This window comes from Thunnus thynnus, chromosome 8 (genome assembly GCF_963924715.1).
Source record: "Thunnus thynnus chromosome 8, fThuThy2.1, whole genome shotgun sequence".
Classification (NCBI taxonomy): Eukaryota; Metazoa; Chordata; class Actinopteri; order Scombriformes; family Scombridae; genus Thunnus; species Thunnus thynnus.
Window position 1 is genome coordinate 30,789,271 of NC_089524.1, and position 13,851 is coordinate 30,803,121.

General features: G+C 38.1%; 1 protein-coding gene across 2 annotated transcripts in view; it reads right to left on the reverse strand.

Moving 5' to 3' along the window:
- The window catches only part of si:ch211-51h4.2 (uncharacterized), an 87,121-nt gene that overhangs the window by 71,844 nt on the left and 1,426 nt on the right, over nucleotides 1–13,851 (reverse strand). For both annotated transcript variants that reach the window (XM_067597942.1, XM_067597941.1), the window contains exons 2-5: nucleotides 10,698–10,739; nucleotides 9,872–9,945; nucleotides 8,808–8,876; nucleotides 8,132–8,231 (exon numbers count right to left, since the gene is read on the reverse strand). In XM_067597942.1, coding sequence (XP_067454043.1) covers nucleotides 8,132–8,231; nucleotides 8,808–8,876; nucleotides 9,872–9,945; nucleotides 10,698–10,739 — 285 coding nt within the window. The remainder of the gene's footprint in view (nucleotides 1–8,131; nucleotides 8,232–8,807; nucleotides 8,877–9,871; nucleotides 9,946–10,697; nucleotides 10,740–13,851) is intronic.

A 13,851-nucleotide genomic window follows, 5' to 3' on the forward strand; every position in this document is an offset into this window, starting at 1 on the left:
TGGTGACTATGAAGTTAGCAGTAACATTATAGCTGTGAACATAGCAATAGCAATTTGGGTTAGCCCCAAAGTAAGTGATAATTTCAGCCCAGACTGAAATTGTTGACTGACATTTAAGGTGGACCAGCTATTTTCATTTTAGTGACAAGCCACTCCATCGACTTTTGCTCACCCCCCATCCCCCCCACACCCCTTACTTGGCCGCCGGGCCTAACAACTTTTCTGGCGGAAACTCTGTTTATGGTGTAATAACTTTGATGTAAGTGGTCCTGGCATAGTGTATATTATTAAACATGGTAGTCAAAATGAGCATGTTAAATTAATGGCAAACAAGCATGTTAAATTAATAGCAATGCAGAAGTCTGTTATATAAGAGTAGGGCATTGACACACATACACAAACACACCACCATCACCATCTGTGCCAGTGTTTGAGTTAAAATAAATGCTCAAAAATCTGCACAGCACGCACATGTAGCTTTTATGAGTGAGATGGTTTTTCGTCTGGTGTGATTGGAAAATGATGGTCTATGTTAAAACTAGGACACAAAAATAATATGTAATAAATTCATATTTGACAAAAATATTTACATATAAAAATATGCTCTCTCAGGTTTTTTTTAATCAGATGTTCAGAATTGTATAAAAAAAAACCTCATTTGTTCTTTTGTGGAAAAAAATAAGTGCTTTAAAGACATATTTGTTCCGATCAAAATGTATGAGTATATCCTAGATGACTGCAGCACTAAAATAGAGGGCGGTATACCTTCACTCATAGAAAATATTATTGGTCATGATGAATGACAAGTTAGCTTAAGCAATATGTAGAATTCGAAATAGGGTGGTTTTAGCTTATAATTTGCATTTGATAGAATGCACTTTATCTTTATTTAATGATCAGGGATGTAAAAACTCAAATAAAGCTGGCATTGATTTCGTTTACAATTACTGTCTGCACTTGTTTAAGTAGTACTATACTCTCCTTGAATGTTTTCTCTGATGTATCTCATCTGTCAGCAACAGAATTTCTTTCCTGCTCTAGTATGGTTTTTAGTTTTGTTTCCATTTCACCCAACTTCCTAAAGTTAGGTGAAAAAAAATCCTTATTTATTGATCGTTCTTTATATATTATAAATATATTAGACAGCTGCTCATTTCACATTAATTGCAAGAAGAAATATTAATGATTTCAGACAAATAAAATTAACTTATAAAGAAATTAAAATTCCACGTTTTTGCTGAATAATCATTTGTAAAATGATTTTTTGCAAGAATGGACAATGGGGCAGATTTAGGGTAAATTCAATCTCTAGTTGGCTATTCCTGCCAGAGCCTGCATGTGATCAATCATGTGATCACTTGAGAGCTCTTAAAACTGTAAGAGTAAGTCACTTAACTAACGTGTCTTAATTAAAGAATCAGTTAATGGGCAAACTTAGTGAAAATCTAAAAAAAACAAAACATCTGGAAGTAAGTGCCAGTCAACACATCTCTTTGCCTGGCCCAATCTGATATACTGCAACATGTTGGTAGGTATTCACTGACAGGGGATTTTGAAGCCAAAGTAAAGGTTCTAAGTTCTTGTCCAGCAGCTCTACAGCAAAGGGCTTAAAAGATAACTTCAGTATGCATTCCTTTGTAAGTAACGGTAAGCTGTAACAATACACTGATGGGCAATGCTGAAGACCACCAGTACTCTACCAGTAAGTACTGACCCAGTTCAAACACTGAGCCCATGGACTTCAGGTCAAAACTTGTAAATGAGATATGGCAAGTTACATAGGCAACAAATTATCCATTATGCAATATATTTTTTCCTGTCAGTTGGATAGTCCCAGCAGCTTAGAAGTGAAGGCCTAAGAAGCCACTGGTCCATATAATTAGAAATCAGTTCTTAAATCATGGGTTAAACCCACTGTGGAGCTTTCAACATAGATTGCTTAAATTTATTTCAGGCAATGCTCCACTAAACTGTAAATAAATGTTTCAAAACCAATCATCATGCCACAGGAAGAGAATTCAAAATGGAGTTAAGAAAATCAGGTATACTCAGACACATAGCAACATAGTTGTGTTGTTTTCAGAGAATATGTTTAGTAGTCCACGTTCTTTCCACTGTTTCTGTGTGTGAACAGATCATTGTGTAACTGCAGTCTGCTTCAGAGATAGGTGACTGACTGTCAAAGCAAGAGTCCATTTCTCCAATCACTAGATCTGCTGTTAAACAGCTTGTTTAGACTGCGGAGCATTCACTTCCACTGACCCTGCCCAGACAAACCGTACTCTGAGAGGTCATAACAGGGCTAGGAGCTCGATTCATTATGGCATTATGCTAAATGTCTTCAGTTGTCATAATCCTCATGTGACATATAAACGGCCATGTTCAGATGTTTAATTCTTGGCAACATTGGGGAGGAATGTCATCAACAGCTTGACAGCATTATTTTATCCTACGTTTTATTTATTCTAATCTGTTCCTTTGCTCTGTCAAGCACTTTGTAACTATTGTTTTGAAAAGTGCTATATAAATACAGTTAATATTTCTATTTGTTTGTAAACAAGGTCGAGCTATGAATATCACTGATTGTGGCTGTGTGTGTTTCTACATGTGTTTTAAAAAGCATGTCTTTCTAGGCATGAATCCGTGAACAAAAGCCATTATGCATGTGTGTACAAATGTTCAAACGTTCAAATAATGGCCGTCATGAACAAATAAAGGCCAGTTAAGGCCAGGTAAAAATATATTGAGAGTGTGTGGAATTACCTTCATGGTAAATTCAGTATTACATCTTCACAGCACTGATTCCATCAATACAGCAACAGAGTCTAGTCAATCTAAGTTCAGTCGCTTCTACTTTGCCATTTTATTGATCACTGTTGAGTTACGGTCAACAAAACTCAACACATCCTGCAGACCCTAATTCAAGTTCATGCCAAGAAATAGGGATGCAACGGTTAGAAAAATTTCCCATTGTTATTAAACTCATGACAACACTAGTGTTACCAGTTACACCGGACAGTGTTAACAATAATTAATATAAAGTCAACTCTGGAAGCTTCTTTCTCTCCGTACACTCTGCACTCTCTGCTGTGTGTGTGGATGGAGCAGACACTGTCAGTTTATAATTAGTGTAGTGTCTGTCATCCGACTAAGTATTGCTCTATATATTTTTATTCTGGGACTCAACTAGAGAGGCTTTGTATGATTCACACCCCCCCTTTGTTCTCATTGGCCAGCTTTCTGGAAGCCTACTGAGGGGTGGCCGTATCAGTCCTGTTAAGTTACTGCCAATGCAAACCCAACATTTCCTGCTTTACTGCTTCATATTAAAAGATTTTAAATGACTAATTAATGGGAGACTTTTATTGTGAAGAATTTACAGGAAATTAAATGTTTTCCTCACTGAATTAGAAGAGCTTCATTACCAGCACTAAAAATCGGTTGAAACAACAACATATGGACATACAGACAGGTGACAAATTAAAGGGAAAACTGGTACAGGAACACCAAGAATGGTGTTCATCCCTTCAGAAGAGTTCCAGAGACTGGAAGTAGAATCAATGTCAAAGCTGAAGAACACCATTCTTCAAAAAGATATTCCCTCATTTGGTGTTTTGATGATGGTGGTGAAGAGCACTGTTTAACACGTCAGTCCAACATCTCCCATAGGTATTCAATCGGGTTGAGATCTGATGACTGTGAAGGTCATAGCATATGATTAACATCATTTTCATACTCATCACTTTCAAATTAGTCAGTGACCCCTCATGTCCTGTGAATTGGGGCATTGTCATCCTGGAAGAGACCACTCCCATCAGGATAGAATTGTTTCATCATAGGATAAAGGTGATCATTCAGAACAACTTTGTATTGATTTGCAGTGACCCTTCCCTCTAAGGGGACAAGTGGACCCAAACCATGCCAGCAAAATGCCCCCCACAGCATAACAGCCACCAGATCCCCTCACTGTAGGGGTCAAACATTCAGACCTGTACCAGTTTTTACTTTAATTTGTCACCTTCTGTATTTGGAGCACTTTGTTCAGTGGATCAGTAAGAAAAAATGCAGGTAGGAATAGAACAAGCAGAAACAGCCACAGTGATGATGATGTTTAATGAAGAGCTGCAGACGACCAGCACACCTCCAACTGGTGAACAACTTATTTTACTTTGCTCGACTCGAGTCATGGTTTGGTGTGACTAACCCCAAAACAAAGAAAAAATGCCATAATATTAGCAGAGTGGAGCAGTGAACTTGCAGATGATCACATAAAGAAATCCGTCCTGAGCCGACGGCAGCTCGGGCTGAAAGTAGAAAAAAATGTTGGAAACCGAATGCTCAGAGCAGTCTGAAGCCGGTGCTTTTTGCTCATAAGGATTACTTCTAACGTTTCAAAATGATGCTTAAATTTGGTTTTAGTGGGTGTGTCTATTTTCCACCATAGAGACCCATTTGATTAATATATGCAATCAAGAATCCAAAATGTCTAGTTAACAGATCGATAGAATTCAAAACATCCCTGTCCTGAAGCAGCAGGTTACAGTGCAATATGATGCAATTCAATACAATGTGATGCAATAGTGTGGACATTTGCACTGTAACTGGACTTAAAGTTTTGAAATTGCTTGAAATAAACACATCCCCATGTCTATTTATCTACTAAGAAAAAATGTGGGGAAAAAAAATGTTTTCAACATCACATTTGGAATTTCATTTTTGTAGTAAATCATAAAAATTATTCATTTTTAAATATTTCTTGTGTCAGACATTCTACCACTAGCATAATCCATCACTCACTGTGTAATAACTGCTTTTAAAACGGTCAAAAGATTAATCATTTTAAATCTAATGGGGGCATACAAGACACTTCAGCAACCATTCTATTGATCCAATAGCATTATGTGATGAGTAAGACCGTAAATAGAGAGTGACGAGAAGTACAAGTGGACCCAGGCAAGTGGTGCACCTTTGTTTTCCAACCATGCACTTCTGCTTCTGCTGCCAACTCTGTATATCTAAGTGTTTTCCTCTCATACGCCATTTCTACCTCCTACTCACACAAGACGCTGTGCTTCTGACCACAACAGAAGATCAGACTTTAGATTAGTGGTAACTATCTCCTGAGGGACTATGAGCTGTTTTCCTAAATCTAATCTCATTTTCCAATCCTTCCGTGCCTTTAGCTGCCCTACATCATGCCTGTTCAAACATTTTTGCTGCTTGACTAACTCGACCTCTCCAACAAACAAAACCCCAAATTGTCTCCTTTTTGCATCCAGTGAGTTTACTTCCAAGTGCTTGCTCTCCATGGATGCTCTTCAGCACTCTGTTATGTCTCCAGGAGTATCATCCTTGAGACAGGCTTGTTTTACATCCTGGCAGAATGTGCTGAAGTGAAGCTATACTTTAACACAAAGGACATGTTGGGTCCTCGCCTATCTGTTGTGGAAATATTGAGCACCTCAGTGAAGAAAGTGCACACGAGCCTTTGATGTCTTATTGCTGAGAATGTTCATTGAAACACTTGGCCAAGCAGAGAACTGAAACAGTAAACATCAAGGTGCTCTGCACAAGATGCTGTCTCTTCCCGTTCTGCATTCTGAAGGTCTGACTCTTAGGGCCCTATTTTAATGATCTAAAGCGCACGGTCTGAAGCGAATGGCGCAAGTGCATTTAGGAAATGTCCAAAACCACTTTTGCTAGTTTTACGGCGGAAAAAATGGTCGATGCACCAGGCGCATGGTTCAAAGGGGTTGTCCTTAGTCTCTTAATTAATCATGAGTGTGTTTTTGGCGTAACATGCAGTAAACCAATCAGAGTGTCATTTCCCATCGCCTTTTTGGAGCCAGGTGTGCTGGCACATTGGCGGATTGCTATTATGATGGAGCATTTGCCAAGTAGTAAGAAGGGACATTTCTCTGAAGAAGAAACGGATCTGCTCATACGCAAAGTTAAAGCACACGATCCATAACGAGCACACTGGCCTCTGCTGCTCCTGGACCCTTTCGTGGCCCCAGACCACCAGTTTAACATCCTGTTCATTAATTTGTTTGCGAATGTATTTTTGTTTACTTTTTAAAAAGATTTCTTTTTTTTAATTACAGCTTTGGTTTCTTTAAAATCGTTTTGTTCAGTCATGGAGTAACAGGTCAAATCAGCAGGGTTTTAATTGCTGAAAGTATGGAAACCTGTGTTCCTCATGTCCTCATGTATTAATGAAGGAGGAAAGTCGATCTGTGTCTGATCCATTGTTGTCTGTCTGTTTCAATACCTACGTGTATTGCCACGATTTGGTCAAATAATAAGACAATTTTATCCATCATTACTGCGATTACTTAATTCTGATAAATATTATGACTAACCATTATTACATGTATTTTTTAAAATACGTTAATGTACACAAAAATAATCTTTCACATTGTAATCCTTTTATTTGTAATCTTTTGCATGTCTGTGCACTGCTGTGCGCCCTGTGTGTATAACAAGCAGAGTGCATGTTGTGCACCTGCCTGTGTAGGTGCATATTACTATAATGATAATGTGCCCTTAAAATAACAGTGAAACACTGCGCCATTGACTTCAGACCAGGTTTTTGTTGGTCAATAGCACAATCACTCTCTGCTGCCTAAAGATAGCAACGCACCAACAATGCGCCAGACCACACCTCATTTTAAGACCAACACACCCATGGGCGCTCTGATGGGTGCAAGTGCATTTGCTATTTAAACAATGTGGGCGCTGGACGGGAAAACTAACAAAGACACTTGCGTTGCGTTTGGCGCTGCTTTGCGCCGAGTGTAAGATAGGGTCCTTAGTCTTTAACCCCAACAGATCAGCCTACAATATGAAAAATTAGTCTAATTGTTTCACTAGTTTCTAAACAAGGAACTGCACTTTACCCGTGTTAGTTCAGGTCAAGTTGCATTCTGGTTTGAATGTCTGATTATGCCCATGAATCCACGCATTCACCTATCTGTGTTGTCTTGGAAGGCCCCCTCTAACCTTGGTAACAATGGCAATGCCGATTTACCCTTTATCAGAGAGGCTTCTGCTTCCCCAAACATCACAGACAGTTACTCCAAGTTTCAAGGAGAGGAGAGAATGTCTCCTTCTACTTAAGAATTGTAGTGTGACTTCAAGGCCCAGGCTTGACCCAATGTAACCCCTAAAGATGGAAAATTCCATCACACTATTCATATACTAATATACTTATATACCATATACTGGCACAAAACAGCAATAGAATCACTACTAGGGGATCAGCAAATGGCAACTGCAGGGTGGCACAGTCATGTTTTTCATTAACCAAACCTGCAATCATTGATCACTGATCATGCACTTGTGCACACATACATGCAAATGGCCATGTACACACAGATAGAGGAACAGACACACTTAGACAAAAACACATAAATACTCATAAAGACTACGTGCATGCATGCACACAGACACACCCACACCCATAAACATTATGCGTATATACACATATTGCCATGAATTAGGGAACATACACACCAACATGCACACATACACTTATGCAACACATTTAAAATGATTGTAATGTGATGTAAGTATTGTAATGTTTGTATAATCATGTCACATGTATGAGAATGTCACTATTTATTATGTGCTAAATTTAATGTACTTTTGGTAATGATGATATGTTATGACCATTTTTAAGTAGAAAAGCATTACCAGGGACAGGTGTTGCTTTATATCATGTTATTGTAACCTGTTACAATGTTTTTTGCATTGTTCCTGGGAAATAAACTTAATACCAATAAAAAAGATTTTGGGAAGACAGAAGCACATTTTAAGTTGCTCCAATAGCATTTATCTAATTCTGCCAGTTGTCATGCACCACACTTCCTTCAGCTATGTTTCTTCTTTTCTATGGTTTTCCAGTTCACCCGCTGACCCTGGTACCATATGATGGGTGAAACAAACTTGAAATTTTCATCTTCTCTCTGGACTGTACATAAGATATAGACATTTGCTGCTGTAATTTACTGATGGAATGCTGTAATTCTACTTGTGCTGAAAGGATTAGGCAGTGGTGTCTGCTAGCTGCTCAGAAATATCAATTTAAATATAATATTATTTTGAAGAGATTAACAAAAAAGTTTCTTACCTGCTTCTGCACTGTCAGCTTCATCCTCATCTTCTTCCTCTGTGGGGGCTGGGTCCTCCATGCCCACTTGATCCATCACAATACATTCTGCGACCCCAGTCTAAGATGAACATAGAGACCATAAGATTGCTCCATTGTTACAAATTCAAAAATCATTCTGTTAGTATTGATAACCAATATCCATACTTATATCATTATAATTATAAAAGGCAATTATTATAAATGCTATAATTTCATTATCTTGGACAATGACAATAAAGCCGATTCTCTACCTAGTGCCATGTGACATTACTATGACTGGCTATATCAAATTAAATCCCAAGAGAAATTTCAGCTTTCAGTGGCTATGCTATGGAAATCATTGTTGCTGAGGTTTGAGTTTAGCACATCTGTTGCAAACCACAGTGTTTATTACAGATTGCCATTCTGTTCAGGCAAAAAAATGGACACAGAAGTTCAAGAATTGATATTAATTTTCTGGTTTGACTTTCAAGAAGTATTGTATATTTAATGGTTCCTTATATGAGATCAAGTTATGTCTTACATTGAAATTGGTGATTATGAATGGATTCTAATAGCATCTACTTTTGTCGGTGAAGGTGGGTGTCAAAGTCTGCTCCCAGTGTTACCACTGTAGCCTAAAATGTGATATGCAGATACATGGGGAGCTTCTTACTTTTAAAGATTCCAGCTGCACCACCTGACATCTCTGAAGAAGTTCCACAAACAGGTAGATAAGCAAGGCCTGCATAACAGAGGACAGAATTTGCTGCTGTTGTTGTTGTTGTTGTTCTAATGGATATGTTCTACTCTGCTATCTTGATGAAGATTGCGTTAATATGTTTGGAAAAGCATCTGCACACTCTCCTGGTCAGGGACCTTCTTCAAGCACCGATACGCAGGAAGCTGTGGTTACAGCAGTACATACAGTAGACACAGACAATCCCTTGATGAGTCCTGATACAAAACCACTGCACCATTACACTACGCAAGATTCACTGACTATAACAAAGCAATCATAGCACATTAAATGACATAAAACTAAATAAACATCAATGGATACAAATCATGTAGAGCATCAGGTATAAAATGTAAAAAAAGTGTTCTTTGGCTTGAAATCTAAGAGAAGAAATTGGATGTGTCATTAAAGTTATAGGATATGTATATGATACGCATTTTAGGATACGTCTTTGTGTTGTATAATGATTTTGTTTTCACTGACACACTGTTTTAGCCGCAACATGTACTAGTGGTTACGCACAACATTACAACAAGCTCACTACAGTTTATAGCATATCTTACGACAGCAGCCATGTGGGAGTCAGACAGTGGAACTGCTCAAACTGCAAGACAGCCAAACAAACTTTCTGACATGCCAGAAATTCAACCAAATGTCCAACAGCCAGATTGTTGACTGCTCAGGCGATTAATCAGGTTACGTGACCTAAATTGCATATGAAAGGACGACAGATCTGGCAGCCTGATTCTAGAATTAAGCCTGATAGTAACCTGTCTTATCTGTGCAGTGTCTGCTCAGCTTAAAGGAAGACATTAGGATTCTGCTTTTTTTTTTTTCATTAGGATTTAGGAATTAGGATTTCAGCAGTTTTACTTAACAGTAATTAACAACATTGTCTGTGTACTTTTAAACATGTTTTGTATCCCTGAGAATTCAATTTTGGAAAGTGTTGAGACTCAATTGTGCTTATTTCACAAAATTTAAATTAACACTATACTCACCTGGACAAAGAAGCCAATGACAAAGGAGATGAGGAAAGGCAACAGTCCAGCATGAGCTATTGTTACTGGAAGCCCTAGAAATTGAAATCATAGAGCTGTTTCTGAAATGTATTCCCATTCAAGTAGATTTAAAGACATGTGATCGACAATGTCAGATTTTTTGTCAAATTATCAACAACTCTGTCTATCATTGTCTCTGCCCATCTTTCTCTTTCGCAGACACTCCTTTCCGCTCTGGCTCAAACTTACCGTAAAATTTAATGAATAGTGCTGATTTCAATATGAGATTTAAATGACTGAACAAGTATTAACTTGGAAGGGTTTCACCTTTGTGGAACTACATGAAGACCCTGCTGAAAACAAAGTAGTTAAATGAAATGTCCCATGTAATTTCCACCTCTACAAAAATCTCCCCGGTGTTAACTACACTTCATAAACCACAGTTAAATTTGCTCTGCTAATAAAAGCCGAGAGACGGACAGAACCTTAATTATGTTCCAAATGAACTGATATTATAAAAAGGAAGTAGAGAGAACAAATATAGCCCACCAAAGTTTTACTAGTAGTAGTTGAGTCAAATGTCACTATACTCACCTGTGCAATTCCAGTTCAATGCAATAACCTTTCAATAAATAAATTTGTCAAGCTTTATCTATGTGAGAAGGATGCTAATTTATAGTACAGTCATTTTTCAGGGTATAGTTTAGTTTATCCTTCCTCAAACATATTGAGCGTATGAAATTTCTTGCAATATCTGTTCAAAATCTCATCTGCGGCTTCTGTAGCTCAGAGCCTTGCATCCCAAGCAAAAAGATTGAGTACTCACCTAAAATTCCAGTGCCCAGTATTGTTGCAATGGTCAAGAAATCTGTTGAGAGAAAAGCTTGGTTAGATCACATTAGATTTAAGAGTCCAATATGATACCACAAATGCCCATACAAAAGCCAGTCAACAGGAACTCTCAAGAATGTGGAATACAAGGATTTATTGCAAAGAAAGTGTTATTTTACTTTTGCAGTCTGTGTAAGTGAACAAAATGTTTCTGCTCAGGACTGACAAAGGTTTATGTTGGTCTGACTTTAAATATCGGCTATTTAACTAAGGGTGGACGCAGTAGCATGAACAGCAGTACAATCTAAATTAATCTATTATGATAGCAGTGCATCAATTAATACGGAGACACTTACATTGTTCAGATTTTGTCTAAACTGTGTCAAGATTACCAAAGATATGGATTAACACCTTTATCTTCCAGGTTGTAGACAGTTCAGAAAAGCACATAAAATCTCATTGCAGTAGAAGTTCTATTGTGAAGGAAAATGAAACCCGCATGACCAACAGGCAGCACAAACTCAAATGACTTCAGTACCAGTTGTGATCCCTGAGCTGAGCTTTAACCAGTCCCCCTCTACTGCTCCATCTGCTTTTTCAATTTACACACAATTGCAGAACAAAACACATTTCTCAAATCTGCTCATCATCTCCGGGATCATTCTTTCTCCCACAACAAACTTGCTCTAACTCACTGCTATTGCTCTGTGATGCAAACCCAATATTATCGAGAATCACCCTGACCACCCACTCGCCCACCTTCACACTTCCCCTCCAGCTGCAGATATCAACATACACTGAGATGTCAAAAGACTAGATAAAAGAAGTTGTTACCACCTACCATACGCACCCTCAGTACTCCATCATTACCACTAACGCACCTGAAATGATGTTATGCAAACTGCAAATTGTTCTCTGTGCCGCAGTCTGTAATTTTGTATAGCAGTTAGCGCTATATGAATGTTGGCTGCTGGGTATTTTGAGCCCATATACACTGTGTGTGTTGTTTGTGTATGATGTTTTTCATGTTTTCCCATGTCCTCTAACTTGTGGATGCTATTTTCCCAAAGGGAACAATCAACTAAACTCACTGAGTAAAAGAATGGTTTTAGTGCTTTTTTTCTTTGGGAAAACAGCACTGCCTGGAACCTGAGCACTAAATACAACCCTACAGTGAAATAGGACACTTTGATCAGTGTGACGACTGAAGGTAGAAAAATAAGACCCAAGTTATAAAATAGAAATATATAGGCTATGATTTCCAATACTTTATATTTGTACCCATTCACTACTACTACAAAGGATGAGGCTGGTTATTTTTTATACTTTTCAACAAATCCAATAAAAGACCAAAATCAACAAAGAATTTGACAAATATTGTCTGTTTAACCGAACAGGAAATATATAGACTAACACCAGCTGTGTAACATTTTGGGAAATATGCTTATTCGCTTTCTTGTCAAAAGATATTCAGTTTACTGTCATAGAAGGCTAAAGAAATCAGAAAATATTCACATTTGAGAAGCTGGAATCAGAGAATTTTGACATTTCTTTCTTAAAGAATGACTGGTTAGTTTAGCTTAGCATAAAGACTGCTAGCCTGGCTCTAACCAAAGGTAACAAGGCCTGCCTACCAGCTCCTCTAAAGCTCACTAAGTAACACGCTACATCTCCTTTGTTTAATCTGTCCTTAAAACAAAGTAGAAAAATGACACATTGTGCATCTCTAACTCCCAATACAAACAGTGAATGTTTTTTCCCCAAAAATGTAGAATCATTCCCTCAATTAATACACACTTCAATGATATGTAAATATCATGCCTTTGGATACAATTATGTCAGGGTTCCCCGCAGTAATTCATAGTGGAGGCACCCTGTCTCGCCTGAAATAAAGAGAAATCTGCTAACATGAGAAAGAATTATTATATCTCTATGAAATATACCATTAGGCTTATTAAGCTTCAGGGAGAACTAGCAGTGGCACTATATCACACAGTGAAGCCTGTGTGTTTAATGAGTGAGGCGATCGGAGCAGCATGTTGCAATGATGGGAAAAAAGAAAACCCTGTGAGCAAGTTGGGAAAGTAGAGACAAACAGCCACATCAGTCATAATCAGGTGCTGATGTGTAAAAAAAACTTCCTGTTGCATTGCAAATCAGACACCAGGATACTGTTAACTTGATCACAACATGGACACACATTTTACCCAACAGAGTCTGCATCAAGTTAGACGGTATGGAGTTTGTATTGACCAGCTATGACTATTACTTACAACTTCAGACAAACCAATGTCAGAAAACAGAACTCAATTAAAAAGGCTTACTTTGATGCAAAAGCATTCATGTTTATACTTCCAGAAAGTCCATTCTCACTCACTGTAAAGCAGCAATGATGTCAATAAACACTATTAACCAGCCCCTCTGTCACCGTACGTTGATGGTTGTATTGACGAAGCGGGTCACTCTTCTATCAAATTCAAATCCATCTCTTGCACTCTACGGACCTCCCATCATCACTAGATATAACCTGTCATTTTCAATCAGCCTGATCGTTTTTCATGATTCTCTTATCAATCCTCCTCTGTGCGCTCCCACCACGCCTCTAAAGATGGCTGAGGGACATACGGCGTCCGTAATTAGACATGTCATCATAATTTTCTTCATATTGTCTGTGTTCTCACAGCTGCCGAGGCATGTAATATAATAACTCAATAACTCCTGTTGCAGACACAGACATAATTATGACAGTGAGACAGAAACATGGACAAAGTGACCTTAATAGACATTTAATGGCGTTTTGATGTTGTAAGCCATTTGTTGTGTTTTTAAACTTTTTTCAGTACGCACATTGACAGTTGACAACAGTACACACTCAAAACCTGCTTAGAATTAGTATGGACTCCTACCACATCCAGGGGTGCTGACCTCTGCAAGAGGATCTTTAAAATAACATATAATTGAGAATATTTTCGCTAACTGCTCATCAGTAAGAATGAGTCAGAGTCAACAACGACACAGCTTAGCTACACGTCGAAGGAGTTTGAACAAAATGTAAGCTTTAATCAGACAGATGCCACTACTTAGCCACAACAGCCAAAATCTCAAAATGTTGTTGGCTGCTAGCCAGAGCGGTAACACTACAACCATTG